The 19546-nt window shown below is 39.6% G+C and overlaps 1 protein-coding gene across 9 annotated transcripts in view; it reads right to left on the bottom strand.

Moving 5' to 3' along the window:
- The window catches only part of ARID1B (AT-rich interaction domain 1B), a 441388-nt gene that overhangs the window by 296248 nt on the left and 125594 nt on the right, over positions 1-19546 (bottom strand). For all 9 annotated transcript variants that reach the window (XM_047732510.1, XM_047732515.1, XM_047732511.1 and 6 more), the window contains exon 3: positions 16052-16201. In XM_047732510.1, coding sequence (XP_047588466.1) covers positions 16052-16201 — 150 coding nt within the window. The remainder of the gene's footprint in view (positions 1-16051; positions 16202-19546) is intronic.

Here is a 19546-nt window from a genome sequence, read left to right as displayed (position 1 = left end):
AGGCTGCTGGCTCCTGGGTCTGTCATGCCATCTGCGAGCTCCCAGGAGTGGCTATAACCTGAGTTCTAAAAGCAGGTAAATGGGGGGCACCTGGGTGGCTCAGCGGGTTAAGCCGCTGCCTTCGGCTCAGGTCATGATCTCAGGGTCCTGGGATCGAGCCCAGCATCGGGCTCTCTGCTCAGCGGAGAACCTGCTTCCTTCCTCCTCTCTCTCTGCCTGACTCTCTGCCTGCTTGTGATCTCTCTCTCTCTGTCAAATAAATAAATAAATAATCTTTTTTAAAAAATAAAATAAAATAAAATAAAAAATAAAAGCAGGTAAATGGTAACCCAAGTCAATAATCAGAAATCAGTCTCAGAGTGGGCCTTGCTCAGACCTGGAAGTAAGTTATAAGTATTCTCCTTGGATGCTCACAAGCTCTTTAAACTTAAAAGAAATTCCCCCTAGCAATGGCTCAAAGACTAAGACAATTGCAAATAGGTAAGCAAGAAGAAAGGAGGATATTCAAAATTCAAACATAACCCAAGGCTGCAATAGTAATCTCCTTTAAAACAGAAAATAATTTTTATCAACCTACATTCCAACAGTGTTTACTATCAAGTTAATTAATAGATTCCTGTATTAATATCTAAATGCTAAGCAATCAATGGCAACGAACACTAAATGTCCTTCTCTTTGCGTTTATAACAAAATCTTACAAAACAAATGATATGAGCATTTCAGTGATTTAATACAGACTATGATGAATTTCCCCAATAGCTGTAAAATAAGCAGCAGCTTATAAATTAACATTGTGTCACAGAAGTAATAAGAAACATAGATTAAATAATTAAATAACAATAATAATAAGGACATATTTATGCCACAATGGATCACCACCAATATTCCTAATGAAACTTCGGAACTCCTTCAAGTGACTTATTTCAGCAGCAAGGTATTAATCCTAAAGTATTTACACTCATACTTGAATGCTATCTCCTTCTTTTCAAAATGATTCCCATTTGCCAAATACGTTTAAGTTTACCGTATCTCCTTTTGAAAACTGCTCACCATGAAGAAGTCTAAATAAAGTGACATTTTATTATTTTTAAAAGATTTTTAAGATTTTTAAAAATTTATTCATTTGAGAGAGAGAGAGAGAAAGAGCGCGTGCATTAGAAGGGGGGAAGGTGGAGGAAGAGGGAGAAGCAGACTCCCCGCTGAGTAGGAAGCCCTGACCCAGGGCTTAATTCCAGGACCTGGAGATCATGACTTGAGCCAAAGGCAGACGCTTAACCAACTGAGCCACCCAGGCGCCTCTAAAGCGCATTTTGGAAAATATAATTCAAATACTTGTGTCTACCTATCCACATCAAAGTAGACTTAAACTTCCACTTGGTTCAAGTATTAAGTAATCCACTGTTAAAAGTTACCTGCTCAGCTTGCACTATTTTCTGTTTAAAGAAATTATTGAATAACCTTTTATTTCATTTTTAATCACTAAGGAAAAGCAATATAAGGTACCAGTCATATTCCCTCTAAATGACCTTGACTACTTTTTTTTTTAAAAGATTTTATTTATTGATTTGAAAGAGAGATAGTGAGCGGGGGACAGAGGGAAAAGCAGGCTCCCCAGAGCAGGGAGCTCCATCCCATGGGGCTCCATCCCAGGACCCTGGGATCATGACCTGAGCCGAAGGCAGACACTTAACCAACTGAGGGACCCAGGGGCCCCTGACCTTGACTACTTTCACTCAACTTCAAGTCTTACTCAGTTCCATTCATGGTTGGACATTACCTCTATTCTCACTAATAAAGAATTAGTCCTGCCCTCAGGATCATTTCTCTCACAAGCAACTCTTACTCATCCTTCAAAACTTCTGAGACACTTTCACCAACATCCAGTCACAGCTTGAAAACACACCTCTCTCACCGGACTGTCATTATCTGTCCACAGTGATCCTTCCGCTTGACCAGAAGCCCTTTCAGGTAAGACACATATTTGAATTAATCACTGAATTCCTAACATATAAAACATTTTCAGTCACAAAGGCATTCAGTAAATGGTTTATGTTTTCTTTTTCTAACCATTCTGTCTTCTTCAATTTTCCCAATAAACCAAAGGTTAAAAAAAAATTTTTTTTTTTTTTTAAGATAAAGTTGGGGGCACCTGGGTGACTCAGTCGGTTAAGCATCTGCCTTCGTCTCAGAGCATGATCTCAGGGTCCTGGGACTGAGCCCCACAGTGAGGTCTCTGCTCAGCAGGTAGTCTGCTTCTCCCTCTCAATCTCCCTCTGTGCTCTCTCTCTCTCTCTTTCAAAGTCTTTAAAAAATAATCAGTAAAAAGATGAAGTTGTACTTTGAGAAGTATGCATTCACATTACCCAACAGTTCTTCTCTCAAGAATCAGAGAAGTCTCTCACCTAAGAAGAAAAGCTATACCTAAACAGCGAAGTTTAAAATTCTCCTATTGCTTTACACTTGGGTTTTTAAAAGAGTCATCCTGATATATTCTCTTTAAATAAAATGGAACTTATTTGAATGGAGTCACCTCCTACAAATCTTCTCTAAAGAAAGAAAGATTTTTCTGGATGCAAACAACAGTGTAGTTTAAAGCCATGAAAACAGAGAGAAGATTCTGGCTGCCAACTGTCACAGTCCTGAAGGTAGAGCTGAATCAGCAGAAGACCACTGTCAGAGAAAAGGGTATCGACAGTCAGGCTGGTTTCCGCACCACGTGACTCCTTGCAGGTTACCGGATTCTCCGCGACCTCCCTTTGACACCTAACAGGTGCGTTCGTTAGGAGGCCGTGGCTGAGAGGTCCAGGAGAAATCTGTGCCACAACAGACAACAGGACCTCTTTCTTCTTCAGCATCTCACAAGATTGGATTTGAGTAGAACAGGAAACAGAGATAAAAGGAAAAGATTGTAAGTGTAGGGGAAGGAGCAGCAGAGAGAGAGGTAATGAGAGTTTGCTAAGAGACAACAGTGAACCAGGAAACAAACCTCACAGAACACTTCATGACCCAAAATTGAGGACATGGAAGACAAGTGGAAACTTTGAAACAAAACAAAAAACCAAAAAGTGAAAACTTCTGGTATTAAAGGACATCTTCCCTACTACACAAAAATCAAATTTTAGGTAAAGCAGTTTGAGGAAGCAAGCAAAGGTGCAAAAACATTTTAATATGGAAGCAACTTCTTCAAATAGCTATTCTCTTTTTTTAAAGCCTTAAAAATCAATACTCTTTTTAGAAAGGAGATGTGAGAGGGTTGAGTAAATACAACGTCGGCCAACTGGACAGTGGATTTCACTGTTGCATTGATCATTCTCCCTCTGCCTACACTAGGAAGACTCAATCAGGCCTATTCTTACTTCAGAGTTCTATTTCTGACCTCCTAAAATGAGCAGAGGAAAGAATCAAGTGGTAATAAAAGCAAACAATAAGAATCTGTGATAATTTCGGAGTCTTGGAGTCAAAGGTCAATCAAAAGATTACGAACGTCCAACTGTGTACTTTTTGCCAATGAAATCAAATTTCTATTACCTATTCAATCTGTGACCACAGTAACACATCAGGCAGGTTCTAGATCTAGTTCAAAATTCTGTGAGGTCCCCTTAGCATTGCTGGGGCTCAAAAAAACAACTATGTAGAATTCTCACTAAAAATAAAGTTAAGTGGGGTGCCTGGGTGGCTCAGTGGGTTAAAGCCTCTGCCTTCGGCTCAGGTCACGATCCCAGGGTCCTGGGATCGAGCCCCACATTGGGCTCTCTGCTCAGCAGGGAGCCTGCTTCCCTCTCTCTCTCTGCCTGCCTCTCTGCCTACTTGTGATCTCTGTCTGTCAAATAAATGAATAAAATCTAAAAAAAAAAAAAAAATGCTCAGGACAACGCTGTCTGCAATACCAAAAGCATTTTCAACGTCTAAATACTTGACAGTAAACATTTATTTTCTTCAATGCTGTAAAGTCTCCTTACTAAGTACTAGTAAAAAAATATATTTTTTAAAGATTTTATTTGTTTATTTGACAGAGAGAGATCACAAGTAGACAGAGAGGCAGGCAGAGAAAGAGAGAGAGGGAAGCAGGCCCCCTGCCGAGCAGAGAGCCCGATGCGGGACTCGATCCCAGGACCCTGAGATCATGACCTGAGCCGAAGGCAGAGGCTTAACCCACTGAGCCACCCAGGCGCCCCGTAAAAAAATATTTTTGAATGATTAAGTCAATGTGTATATCGTATGTTTCTACTCTGTGCTAGGTACTGGGGACACAGCAATGACAAAACAGTCCTTCCTCTCATAATGCTTGTATTCTAATGGGGGAGCCACAGAGACGAGTGCAGCAAGAATGCAACATGTTACCTACTGATCAGGACCACGGAGAAAAGGAAAGCGTGGTCAAGTAAAAGGAGCGCAGGGAGAAAGGGGGGTTGCGATGTTTTACACAGGGCGGTGAGGGAAGGCGGCTCGCCTGATGAGGCGTCACTGCAGTAAAGACCTCAAGGAAGTTAAGTCTTCCCTGCCAGACTTCCAAGGCAAAGCCCGATAGCTATCTGGGAGCAGAGCCTTCAAGGCAGAGCAAACAGTTAGTAAAAATGCCTTGAGATGAGCTCCGCAAGACGACCGGTGTGAAAGAAGGCGGGAAGGGACACAACCAGGTGGGGCACCAGCCACCATACGTCATCTATATGGCTACTGTGTCCTGCAGTGAACGAGGGCGCTGAAAGGCGGGGACCCGTTAAGAGCTCCTGGAACACTTCAAATGAGACATCGTGATGGCTTGGCCCGAAGTGGCAGCTGTAAAACCAGTGCGATCTACTTAGATCCTGAAGCCATAAAATGGGCTTGAAAGGAAAAGATTCAAGGAAGACTTCGAAGTCTCTGGCCGAAGTGTTACGGAGGATTTGCGATAGAGGGAAAATACAGAAGAGCACGTTCGTGGAAGAAGAAGTGAGAGTCCTGAGTTTTGCTTTGGACATACGGGGTTCCAGAAGCCTGTTAAGACATTCATTGGGAGATGCCAAGTAGGAGCTGGGCATACAGCTACAGAATGGAGGACAGAGGTCCAGGGTGCAGAAATACGTTTCAAAGTTCTAGCTTCTAGATGATATTCAAAGCCGCAAAGTTGAATGCGATCGCGCAGGTAAAGTGTGTAAGGCCTAGAGAAGAGGCTCCAACACTGAGACCAACCTTCGGAGGTTGGGGAGACAAAGAAACACCAGCAGAGGAGAGCACAGAGTGGCCAGCAAGGTAAAAAGACAGGCAGGAGAGAGCGGTGTCCCAGAAAACAAGAAAGGGGCGCCAGGAAGGAAGATACCATCGCCTGCATCGAACGCTCCCAACAGGTGAAATACGGAAGCGCGACCCCTGCCGACCGGACCACGAAACAAGCAGGACACGGGCAGCTTTGAAAAGCTGTTTCAGGAGTGGTCAAAATAAAAGCCTGCCGGGAGCCAGCTCAAGGAGCTGGTAAATGACCATGAATGAAGACAGAAATAGGCTGCTGTTGATTTGGATCAAGAAAGGTGGGTTTTGGGGCACGTGGGTGGTTCAGTCCATTAAGCGTCTGCCTTCAGCTCAGGTCCTGATAGGACTGAGCCCCTGCATCAGGCTTCCTGCTCAGCGGGGAGTCTGCTTCTCCCTCTCCCTCTTCTTCCCCACCCCTCCTCATCTGCTCATGCTCTCTCCCTTGCTCACGCTCTCTGCCAAGTAAATAAATTAAATTAATAAATTAATTAAAGCTTTAAAAAAGTGGGTTTTTTTGTCACTCCCATGAGAACTCCACCATGCATGGCACAGCATCAGAGGATCGTGAAGTTCTAACCAGAGTATACCAGAAGGCACAGCATATGTGCAGACACACGTTGGTTGGTATGTTAAGTTCTCCCAATTGCTCTCATGTCTTTGATGAAATAGGAGGAGACATGGACATGGGTCTCATCAGGGTTGCGGAAGTCCGTTTTTATGATCTGGAGGGGATGGCACAATGTAATAAGAGTCTACACAGATGAGTACGGAGAGTGATGATGAGGAATTTTCACTGGGTTGGGAGGAAAGGGATGACAGGAGGGCTGTGAGGAACAGTGAAAATGAGAAAGGATCAGGGTGCCTGGGTGGCTCAGTCGGTTAAGTGTCTGCCTTCAGCTCAGGTCATGATCCCATGTCCTGGGATTGAGCCCTGCACTGGGCTCTCTGCTCAGAGACGAGTCTGCTTCTCTCTCTCCCCCGTTCCCTCTGTTCATGCTCTCTCCCTCTCTCACAAATAAATAAATAAATAATTAAAAAAAAAAAATGAGAAAGGATCAATTGACTCTACATCTCCCTAAGAACGGAGCCACCATTTCAGATTTTTTTGATGAGCAAAGACACATTCAGAATATCTAATCTGCTAAAATGCTGAAAAGGGTAATTTATTTTGTCATTGATGTAACATCCTTTATGGAGAATTTTAAAATATTATATACATTACATGTTAATTGTAGATAATTTAAAGGATACAGATAGAGTACCAAAAAAAAAGCTGTAATGATTTAGATAACATTCTTACTGATTGCTACTATGTGATAATTATTTACACATTTATGGTATCTCCACACCTTGGGGTAACTTACCTTTTCTGTTAAACAACTCTGTGAACATGTAATTAAAAATGTTCTATATTGGGCTTCTGGGTGGCTCGGTTGGTTGAGCTTCTACCTTCGGCTCAGGTAATGGGCTCAGGAGTGCTGCGATCCAGCCCCACATCAGACTCCCTGTTTAATGGGAAGCCTAATTCTGCTTTGCCCTCTCCCTCTGCCCCCCTCCATGTTCTTTCTCTCGCTCTCTCTCAAACTAAGAAATAAAAGTTTAAAAAAATCTTCTGTATTTTCATTTTATATAATTGCTGTCATATGGTAATAAATCCCATGGATTCAAACACTGCTCATGATTTCAAGTTGTTCATACAATGTACCTGTATCCCTCATTTGCACAGCGAGTTCACGGTTACTACACAAAATCACACAAAAAGTTAATTATTTGTCTGAGCCTAGAACTCCACTCCATTTTGCATGTAAAAACAAACCACTCTTAAATTAACAAATTACTCTTAATAAATTACTCTTAAAAATGTATTTTCCAGGAATAAAATCACTACATATATTGAGGAAAGATTATATTTTGTTTTGTTCAGGCTTTGATCAAGAGTTGCTCACCATCTTAAAAGATAAGTCACCACTGACAACCCTACTTAAGACACTGGAGTTGTAAAACAGCACTCGTTTTGTAGTTCAAGCTCAGTGATCCCACATGCACACACAAGTGCCAATTTCACAAGTCTTCCATATAATCATGACTCGGCATTTAATTAATATGATAGTTTATCCATATACACTTACTGCTTTATTCTGACTTGTCTGAAATTTTGTGTAGGTAATGTATTATCTATGAATTTGGTGTAGATCACACATTAAATATGAATTTTATTTCCAAAGAATAAAGGAGGCATTAGAAAAGTTTCATTATAAAATGGGAATATATGGTCTGTATGTTATAAGCTATTCTATTACATGCTTATTATCATTTTAAATTGTGTAAAGGATATCAAATAAAGAGCTAGAAAATAGAAGAGGACCAATTCTAGCCATGTGGCAGATTAGATACTTGAAATGTATTTAAATTGACTTAAATATCTAAAACACTGGATAAAATTACTTAAGTGGATCACAGACTTGGCATGAATGCGAGTGAAACCAAAAACACACAGAAAGTAAACCAAGAACACAGAAAGTAAGGGCAGTACAATAGAAGCTGACTGGCTCTAGATGTTAACTTTCCACTGGATGACTATACAGGGAAAAGGAAAAGTCCAGGGCCTGCCAAAAGGGAGTAAATATGAGATCATACATCTCAAATAAATTAGAGACTAAGAAGGGCTATACCCATCATCTGAGAACATGGAAACACGTTAAAGAGAACAGAGAAATACCTGCCTTGAACTTGATACTCAGAGGTAGGAAGCATTTAAAAATGGCTCCACTGAGAATTAGCAACCGCAGGCTAACCTTCATCAGGGTTTCTGGTCAAAATTAACACTTAACGGTGTGGTCTGCAAAAACCTCAAGAAGATAATTCTATTTAAAGTGGTCCCAGAAGCCATCACCACCTGAAGCCACTGATCAATCCTGACATCACTACTGTGGAACCACAGCACACGATGTTTAACCGGATGCAACAGGCTCACAGCATCACCTATGAAGGGCTCACACCATGTCAGGCAGTAACAACGCGTAACAAACTGCCCAAAACTGTGGTGGCCTAAAGCCGCAAGCAGGTGTTATGCTCCCCGATTCTGTTACTGAGCAATCTGGACAGAGTACAAAGGAGGAGGCTTGTCTTCATCACAATGTCTCTCCACGCTCAGCTGGAAGACAGCTGACGGTCACAGACAGGCTTAGAGGCTTCCTCACCTCACAGGAGCATCACAGACCCCGCGTCTGAACAGAACAATGCCCTTTGTGTTGGGAACATGATTTACAACCACCACAAACAAAACTGTTTATCTTACAAGACTAGAAGAGCTAAATGAACAAATTAAGCCACATCAAGAGAAAAGAACCATACGAAACCATTTCACAGGAGAGCTGACTCAGTTTTTCAATGTTCCAAAGGCTCTAATGCACATGGGGGAAGAAGGAACCATTCCAAATCAATGTACTAGATTTCTTTGAATTCTGCTTGGAAAAAAAATACTATAAAGGCATTCTGAGGACAGCTGGGGATATCTGGATATGCCTAGCCTAGTAAATGCAAGGAATTATGGTGGCATATGAGTACTCACTATATTATTCTGCTTAGAAGCACAGTAAGAATTTTTTTATAATAAAAATACAAAATAAAACACAAAATGTGGTTCCAGATGACTCATGTCCAAAGGCAACTGCAAAAACATACATCAATCTTTCTGAGGGAACAGAATATAAGCCCAGACCTCAATAAAACTGTCTTCTAAAAAAAACAAAAACAAAACAAAACAAAAACAAAAAATGAAGGGGAAAAGAAAATTCTTAGAACTAAAAGAAAGCAGAAATAATGCATATCAAAATTTGAGAGATTCAGCCAAAGCAGTACTTAAGAGGAAATTGTTTAGTCTTTCATTTTGCTCCATCAGACACACATGTTTCGAATAAGCTAAGCATTCACTTGACGGAATAAAAGAACAGCAAAATAAATGTTAGTAAAACAGAAAGCAAGACATAAAGCAAGAAGAGAGTTTAACTAAACTTTCAAAAAAGAACATGTAATAGGGCAATAACCAAAGTTGCTTTGGAAAGCTGAACCACTGACATGATTAATCAAGAATTTAAAAAGGGAAAAACATGAATTAAAATGCCAGGGCACATGCGTGGCTCCGTTGGTTAAATGTCTGACTTTTGCTTTTGGTTCAGGTCCTGATCTTAGGGATCTTGAGATCAAGCCCCACATTGGGATCTGTGCTTGTGTTCTCTCGCTCTCAAGTAAGTAAACAAAATCTTAAAAATAAAATAAAATAAAATGTCTTAAACTCTGGATGGTACAGAAATTAATCGTAATATATATGAACAACTTTGTTAATAAATTTTAAAAATTGAATGAAAGATAAATTCTTAATATGTAGAAATATATGTGTGTTGCGTGTAAATACTTATATACACAAGTACATTTATAATTTATATACATAACTTATATATACTTATACATATATATTAAAGAAAAAGATTGACTTAAGAAATTGGTAACTTGAAAACACCTATATTCACAAAGGAAATAAGATCAAAAGTCAAAAAAAAAAAAAACAGGAAAGGGACAGAAGCTAAAAATCAAGGGCTACACATGCCTTTATGGTTTTACAGACACTTTGGCCATTCAAAAAACAAGTGATTCCAAACTTTAACATAAACTCTTCTAGTAGATTTAAAAAAGAGACTAGTCTCCAATTCATTTTGCAAAACTCCATAATACAGACACCAAAACCTTACAAGGATAATCACAAGTCAATCTCATTCATGAATACTGATTCAAGAAACCTAAAGAAATGTCAGCAAAACTGATTCAGTGATGTATAAAAAGATACTCTATCACATGACTAGGTTTATTCCAGAAAGCATATTTAATACTTTAAACTAAAGACACACATAATGTGCTCCCAACAACAGATTACAAGAGAAAAACAAAGGGGTAATATCAATATTTATTTATTTTTAAAGATTTTATTTATTTATTTGTCAGAGAGAGAAAAAGAGCAGGAGCGGGAGGAGAGGTGGAGGCAGAGGGAGAAGTAGATCCCCCGCAGAGCAGGGAGACTGATATAGGGCTTGATCCCAGGACCCTGGCATCATGACCTGAACATAAGGCAGATGCTTAACCAACTGGGCCACCCAGGAACCCCAAGTGGCTATGAGTTCTATGCCTGCAAGGAAACTCATTTTGCCAATGACCTTGGATGTGTATCGTTCCCCACTCAAACCTCTGATAAAGCGCAGCCCAGCTGGCATCTATTTTTTTTTTTTTTAATTTACTTGTTTGAGAAAGAGAGAGAGAGATTGAGACAGAACACAAGCTGGGAGGAGAGGGAGAAACAGGCTCCCCACTGAGCAAAGAGCCCAATGCGGGACTTGAATCCAGGACCCTGGGATTATGACCTGAGCTGAAGGCAGATTCTTAACCAGCTGAGCCACCTAACAGTCCCCCACAGTTGCTTAAAAATAAATGAATAAATAAATAAATAAGATAAAATTTGGCATTCATTCATGACAAAATCCCTTAGCAAACTAGAAAAGGAGGGGAACTTCACTGCCCAGTAGTAGGCAGCCACTAAATAAATAAATAAACTTGTTTATATTAGTATACAAACATTATACTCAATGATGAAATGCTGAAAGTCATCTTTTTAAGTCCCAGAGATACAACAACAGACAGCCCTGGGGCATTTGGGTGGCTCAGTCAGTTAAGTGGCTGCCTTTGGCTCAGGTCATATCTCAGGGGGAAACTGCTTCTCCCTTTCCCTCTGTGCCCACTCACTCTCTCTCAAATAAATAAATAAAATCTTAAAAAAAAAAAATGGACGAGATCACTTTTTGACAACAAAAATGACTGAACACCCATCGCTTCTAACTACCTTAAGTGGCTGTTGCTTCTTTATCTGGCCCCACCTCAATTGTCCTGTCTCGTGGATAAAAGTTAACACATCTAATTACCAAATGTCCTAGCTTCTTGAGAGCAGCCTATCCAGGGCCTACTCTCTCTTAGAATCACCCAGGATGCACCCCATGCCCATCTTTCTGTGAGGTTCCCGAGGCTCTCAGGAATGTATGTATTCTCTCTGGGCTATAACAACCCAAACTAAATAAACCCAACTTGTTTTATCATAAGTGTGTTCTTCATCTGTGGTCAGTGGGCTTCAATAATGCAAAAATTATTCAAATTAGGTACTTATTTTTGTTTTACTGTTTCTCTTTTATAATTACCATCTGCCTCACAGAAAATGAAAACGGTAAGTGTTAAAAAAAAAAAACCCATGATTATAACAACAAAAAAGAAAAAAATCTTAGAAAAAGCATGCTAAAGAATGAAGAGTTTATTGTTACTGTTGGCTTTACAGACATCACTACTGATGTCCATAATAAACACAATAGCCAGAAAACTCTGAAAAAGAGAGTAGGGAAGATATACTAACCCTAAAAAACAATAAAGCAGTAGAGCGTCAAGGCATTAATAGAAGGATCAATGAAAAAAATAAAAACCCCAGAAGAACCCCCAAACATTTTACCTAAGGGGATTCAGCAAATAACGAAAGAAGCATCTCCAACACATTGGGGAAAGGTAACTGTAGTGGTTAATTTTGCGTGTCAACTTGGAGAGTGTTTTTGGATGAAATGAACATTGCAATCAGTGACTTTGAGTAATGCGGGTAGGTCATCAGTTGAAGGATGAAGAGGGCAAGAAGACCAGCCTCTCCAACTAAGAGGGAATTCTCCAGCAGATCGCCTTCAGATTTCATGTCCACCGTCAGCTCTCCCAGTTCTCCAGCCTGCCACACTGCACACCTGTGACTTGCCAGGCTTCATAATTGTATATGCCAACCCCTTAAAATAAATCTCTTTAGCCTAACCAAACACACACACACACACACACACACAAAACACACACACACAAAACACACACAGAGTTTCTCTATAGACCCCTAACACAACAGCCTACCTAGCAAAGCAACAATTAAGCTGGATTGGGGCAAATGAAATGCAAAAATGAATCCATGAAAATACTACAAAATAACATGGGAGAGTTCCCTTGTAAATTTTGGAGAATGGAAGACTCATATACTCACTAAATAAAAATCCAGAGATCACAAAAGACTGATAATTCTGAGCACACAAAAAATTCTTTAAATTTAAAATGCCCCTTCAGCATGACCAAATAAATGAATCATAATGTCAAAAGATAAATGACAAAATGGGGTTTGGTGGTTAGTAATTCATATCATAGAGACCCAGTCTCCCTATACATAGAGTTTTATTAAATCAATTTTTAAAAGAGCAATCACTGAATAGAAGAATGCAAGATAAAAAGATAAGAATTCACAATCAAAAAAAAAAAAAAGGAAAAGCAAATGCTTTCAAGTATATAAGACATTCAACACAACTCAAAACAAGATAAATGCAAATTAAAATTACATTATCAGATTGGCAAAAATCCAGAAACTTAGTAAACCATGCTACCAGCACATGTGTAGGCAAACAGGTACTCTCACATATTGATGGTCTGAGTATAAAATGGTATAACCCACCACCAAGGGAACACTCTGGCAATATTTACCAAAACTAAAACTCCATCTACCCACCAACACACTAATGCCATTTTCAGGAATTTATCATACACATATATCTGCACGTTTATGAAACTAAACATACACAAAAAGTTTATCACGGTAGCATTCTTTGACTCGCAAATAATTAAAAATAGTCTAAGTGACCATCAATAGAGAACTGGTTAAATATAATCATGGCATGTCCATAAAATGAAAGGATCTTCTGAAAAAGAATGAAGGGCTGCTGTATTTCCTCCTCTGGCAAATCTACAGAAACTATATCCTTCAGAGGGTGGGGGGCAGAGGATGACAAAGAACACAACAGTGTGTATGTCAGAGTACGTCACCATTTGTGTAAAAACAGAGTAAAAATTAAATGTGGTATCTTCTTGCTTCTTTGTATAAAGATACTCCAGAAAGCTGTACGATAAACTTGTAAAGCGGTTGTCTGGCAAAGGCTGAGACGGGTGGTGAACCTGCAGGGATGACTGTACGGGGAGATTTTTATTTGTATCCTTTCCCTTGCACTTTTTCATCTTTGAAACATATGAATGTATTGGTTATTCAAAATGTAACACTTTAACAGATGTTAAAGACACAGAGTGAGGTATCTTAATGGAACCCTAAAATTACTTTTTGTATCAATCATATTAACAAAAGACACGAAGTATTATTTGCTGGTTGATTCCCTAATATAAAAATCAATACGCCATGTACTGTACGCTGTTTGGAAACAAAAGAAAAGGCTGCAGAAAAAAACGTTCTGTCTTTTAGGAACTACTGGCTCACTACATTAAATATAGTTGAGCTTCTTTAGTTTTTCAACGTATGTGAATTCAGAATGACAAATTCTTATTAAAATTCAGTTCGAATGAAAATACTCTGTTGGTTATTTTTACTTTGTTCTGGGATAGAGTTTGAGGGGATTGCTGTTTTGGGAGGCACTAACCACATCTAAAATGCTAAATCTTATTTCCTAGACAAACTTTCCAAAACTATCTGAACATCTAACTCCCTAAAAACCAAAGTTGTTCCTATCAAACAAGACCCTCTGCTTCAGGTCCCTAACTGTCTGTGACTTAATCTCTTCGTCCCATAAGGAGCGTAATGAAACTTAAAAAACACTTAGACATTCTATAGGTAGGGAATATGAATACAAGAAAAACTTTCTAACATAGTCTGAAGAATTTCTGTCTTCCTCAGGATATACAGAAATGACAGTATCTATGTTGGAGAGTCATGGTTATACAGACTGCATTTCCTAACAATGATTTACTACATTCAAATCAATAAAATAATAGAACAAAGCATAAAATAGACCTAAACGCAGCACATTAGATAGTATTCATTAAACTAAGATTTCACCTGTAGTATGCTTTAAATATTTAAATGTGAAGGATATTAAATAACTAATTGCCATGTGGTAGAAGTCATCAGTGAATGCTTCATAAAGGAAGTAAATTTGAGCTTGGTCTTAAAGGAAATGATAGGCACTCAGAATCCTTAATCAAACTGGTTTTTCAATCAGAGATTCATTTTAGCACTAAAGTAAAATGACTAATGTAATCTCTCTGTTCAGTCCATCTTACATTTTGATGGCATGACAAAACATTCTATATCTACCCAGAAGTTCAGTAAGGTTTGGAAAGCCCTTGAAAAAGCCTGTAATTTATGTATCATAAACCCAGATATCAGTCTCACTTAAAAAAGAAAAGATATTGGAAGGTTATTTAATTTCCCCACATCTTAATAAAAGACTAGACCAAATAACTCTGCAATAATATACATTCCTACCTCCATATATCCCTTTATATAATACCAGAATTTTGAAAACATATACCAAAAAACCAAGATTCTACAGGATCTTCGATCTCAGCTGTTGTTTTTTTTTAATTTTTTTTTTCAGATTTTATTTATTTATTTGACAGAGAGAGAGAGCGATCACAAGTAGGCAGAGAGGCAGGCAGAGAGAGAGAGGGAAGCAGGCTCCCTGCTGAGCAGGGAGCCCGATGAGGGACCTGATCCCAGGACCCTGGGATCATGATCTGAGCCAAAGGCAGACGTTTAACTGACTGAGCCACCCAAGTGCTCCTCAGCTGTTGTTTTAAACATGTTTTCTTTAAAGTCATAAGACTCTCGGGGCATCTGGATTGCTCAGTCACTTAAACGGCTGCCTTAAGCTCAGGTCATGATCCCAGGGTCCTGGGATCGAGTCCCACACGGGGCTCCTTGCTCCGCAGGGAGCTTGCTTCTCCCTTTTGCCCTTCTTCCCACTTTCGTGCGCTTTTTTACTTTATCAAATAAATAAATAAAATCTCAAAAAAAAGTCATAAACGCTCTTTAGAACTCTTAAATATAAGTCACATGGGGAAAGACTCCAATGAAACCAAGAAAATACGTAAGAAATCAGCTGAATTAAAATAAAGCTTCACATATTTATATATTTTGCTTAGCATCAATAATCTCTTTCAGATGTGGAAGACACACTTTAAAAACTGAATAACCAAGTCACTGTGTTCCCTCCCTTCACTACAGCACCCCACAATAAAGAAAGGAAAATATGAAATGTAAAGTTACATTCTGATGCTTATGACCAGAGGTGCTATGAAACGTTCCTCTGGATTCAGAGTAAGAGTCCTGAGCTCACAGCCCCTTTCAGGATCACTCAGTGACAACCTCTAAATCAAGATGAGACTGAATCATTTTATCAAATGCGTATGTACTATTTTTCTACAAATCACATAAGCTGGAATATATGGCTCATTTACATAAAAAGTATTTAATGAGGCTAATTTAAAATACAAACTGTTTAATATTCTTAAAGTACATGATTCCCTTTAGTTTTTTAATGTATCGTAATTGAAGTGACTATCTGTCTATAAGCTCCTTTAAGAGAAAGAACACTGCCCAAGGCAACAGTGTTTGGACATAGTAGCACTTATCATTAAGACAAAAACAAAAAAAAAAAAGCTCAAGATAAAAAATACCAATGAGCAAGGTTAAATGATCAATAAAACCATCTTTCTGAATGAGCATGTTCCTCCCGCTCTTCAATTTCAAACATCCATCCATAAACAAACAGTTTAGGTTCAGTTTCACACTTTTCTCAAACTGTATTCTCAAAACTGTATTTTTTCCCACTGAGATCAGACCTTTTTAAGCAGGACAGGCAGAGGACTCGAGCCCAGCCTGGCAGACCTGGAGGGGGGCCCCGGGGCCTGGGGGCCCCGGGGCGGGCGGGATGCTCACCTGCTGTGACGGGTACCTCTGCTGTGCCTGGGCCGGCAGGTACTGGGCCTGTGGGGGAAGGTGCGGAGGCGGCGGCTGCTGGTTGTAGAAAGGCTGCTGGCCCTGCTGGCAGTAGGCGCTCACCCCCTGCTGTCCGTACTGAGGGGGCATCTGTCAACAAGTCAAGCAGAACAGGCGACAGAGTCAAAATGGGCACATGCAATGAGAGCAAATATGGTTTCGACTCAGCAACACCAAGTGGGCTCTTGGCTAAGCCACTGAATTCAGTATTTTTCACCCTCTCTCCATTACATGAATCGTCATACTGCCTTCTATTCACATGTTATCAGTGAAGTAAGGTAATTCAGACTGTTTTAAAAAATAGGATTTCATCACATAATGAAATATGGATAGCCTCATAAAAATCCGGGGGAGGGGGGATCTCCTAATACTGACATGAAAAGACCACCTCTGCTGAGTCGGTGAATCACTGTATTATACACCTGAAGCTAATAAAACACTGTATGTTAAGAAGAAGAAAAAAAACCCACTGCTAAGGAAGTCAAAGAAGCATTATGTTAATCCGTTCTCCTGCAATGCTCAAAATTAAAATGAACTCCAACCAGCCAAGCCCACTCACTGATGCTCTGTAGGATGCTTGTGACTTGGCTACAGGTATAGGGCGTGGTTTTGTTTCAGCTAAGGTCCAAAAGTCCCAACTACATAGGAGCAGACTCTGTAACCGGTTATTAGCAATTCCATTTACTGCTTCTGCTAAAAAGAAACTACATTGCTTTACAACCAAAGACAACCCTTTTAGAAGACAGTATTATGTCTGTAACGCCATATAACCAACAACATGAGTTCTTAAAGAAAGATACTCATATCTAATATTAGAACAGTATTTTCCTAGTTGATAAAACAGGTAATGGTGGAAAGCAAAGTGTGCTAGACGCAAATGATACAGACAAAAATGGCCCAAGTGAGCTTTCTCCATCTCTAATTTACATGAACCTAAAAATCCTTAAAATATTTGCTCAAAGAGAAGTCCTTCCTCATGCCATAAATATACCATGGATGATATTTTTAATTTTTTTTAAATGAAAAATCTACTGCCTTTTTTTTTTTTCCTATTTGGGAGAGAGAGCAGTAGAGAAAAAGAAAAACAAGGTATGCGGATGGCAAAAAGCACTCTGTAGAGGGGGACAGTGAAGTCACCCTGTTAATAATACAATATGGCCCCCTTGAGAATCCCAAGAACTAGAGGTCCATAAACCCAAAAGGTTAAGAAATCAGTGATCAGTTCCAGATACACATTTAAAAATGCAATCCCTATAAAATACTGAATGAGGAAAAAGAAGGAATGATAAGAGGAGGAAAATATTAAACACTTCACCTCTAAGACCAATTACCACAAGAATTCGTAACATAATGAAGTAAAAGGGGAAAATGCAAAAGCTAAAGTTCATTTTCTTTGTGACCTGATCTAGAGTACTGTCAGGGCCTGTCAGCAATGATCACAAACATTTGGCCGCAACGGCTCACAAATGCCTCGTCACACAGACCCGAAGCTAGTAGAGCAGACAAGTTTGTATTGAAAACCATTTAGCTGCACAGTTGAATTCTTTGCTTTTATTTATTTTACAACTTGATATCTCATAATGAATGTATGTCCCTGCCATAAGCCAAGCCAAAGAATTTCCATAAAATACAACTCCACATGCTAGAATATCGTACACTACCACAACACATATCCTTCCGTTCAGCACCCATATGTTGATTTGATATCTAATACTATATTTTACACAAGCATCTTTGCGGTTTGATTTGAAGCCGTTAGGATAACACTTTTGCCAGTGTTAAAATGACTGCAAAGCTCAATCAACACAGCCAGCAACTCCCCTAGGAATTGCACTTTAATATGTTGATTTTCTGGTTTACAGAAACCCTTACACACAATATGAAAGTGCCGTTTGGCGGGGGGGCGGGGGGAGAAGGCTCTATTTTCTAAGACAACAACAGGACATATTGTGACAGAAACTAACACCAGAGCAGCCATGAACTTATTAGAATCTGTTACTATCTATTCCAGCTCTGAAAAGCTTGGGGGCAAGTAGGGGTGCAGGGGAGGGGTGGGAACATAAGCAAATTTTCAATGGAACCACAGCAACAGTCTGCAGAACACGGCGAACTTCAGAGGAGAAACCACCAAAAAACCTTTGCTTGGGAGATTTTACTGCTGTCTTCGACAATTAAAACCCATTGCTCTCCTTTTAGATACATGGCCTAATTTATTTGGTACTCACCCTCTGTGAGCCTGGGATGAGGTGATTTCAAACCCAGTACAATCAGGCTATCAGTTAGAACTGGGTCCAAGTGCCCATCTACTGAACCCGGCTTGCTGTCTCTTGCCTACTGGGCCTCAGTTGTGTGAACGTGGTCAGTCACGTAACGATACCCATCTCATATCTCCAGCTATAAAATAAGGCTACTTTCTCTATTAATTCATATTAATATTATAACCAGCAATATAATAATCCTACCTGGAATGCTACATAGATGCTAGTACTCATTAAACAAGTTATAGTGGTATCTTTAAAATATTAATTATTTCCTAAGTTTTATCTTTAAAAATCAATTTCTAAATATAATACCTCAGTTGTCTACAACTAAAGTCTAATTCTTTAATGATCAATATTGCCTTTGTTTTAATCAATTTAGATCCAGGGCTTTCAAAGATGTATTATACGTTTTTCCGACATCTTAAACCAAACAGTCATTATTACGAAACATAAATCAACAAGTTGAGCCGTAATACACTGAGGGCCCCAGAGCCTCCTGCCGAAAGCCGTGTGCACAAGCCCCACAGTGTAACTCTGGTCTCCCTCTGCCGTAAGACTGACCCTGCTGAGGGCTGAGAAACTGACGGTTCAAAACAGGGAGGCCCAGGGGACTTGTCCATGAGGGAAGCACGCAAGCTCTGACAGCCTCGAGTTTTGTAAAATCAATTCTGGCTACTGAGAGACTTCTTGTTTATAACTTAGTTCGCAAACACACTTCGGCTAAATAAGATTACCAGAATGTTGGATGCAAGGGAAGTTAAACCAAGAGTTACTGGGCATCAGGAACCAAGTGAGAGGAGCTGGAGTCACAAAGCACTTTGGGCCAGATGCCGCCCCTGCCCTGACCAGCCTCACTACACAAGCACAGCCCCAGTCGTCTTTCTCAGGCCATTTCCAATTCTACTTTTACCACAGGGGAGATGATACGGACTTAGTTACCCCCTTAGTTATGCGTTGTCTTTACTGTTTGTCCTTAATCACTGGACTCTAAGCTCCCACATTCTTGGAATGCCTCCCGGGAGAGGGGCTGCCAGTCACTAAATGTTTGTTGAATGAATGGGTGTTGTTCTGTGATTAATAAATCAAGTGATCATTATATAAAAAATTAAACAACTGAAGGAAGAGCTCATAAAAAATGAAATCACCTGCACCACCCAACTCTTTGAAACACGTA

Source organism: Lutra lutra, chromosome 6 (assembly GCF_902655055.1).
Source record: "Lutra lutra chromosome 6, mLutLut1.2, whole genome shotgun sequence".
NCBI classification, from domain to species: Eukaryota; Metazoa; Chordata; class Mammalia; order Carnivora; family Mustelidae; genus Lutra; species Lutra lutra.
The sequence above is the reverse complement of the archived record's forward strand: the minus strand, read 5'-3'. Positions and strand labels throughout refer to the sequence as shown.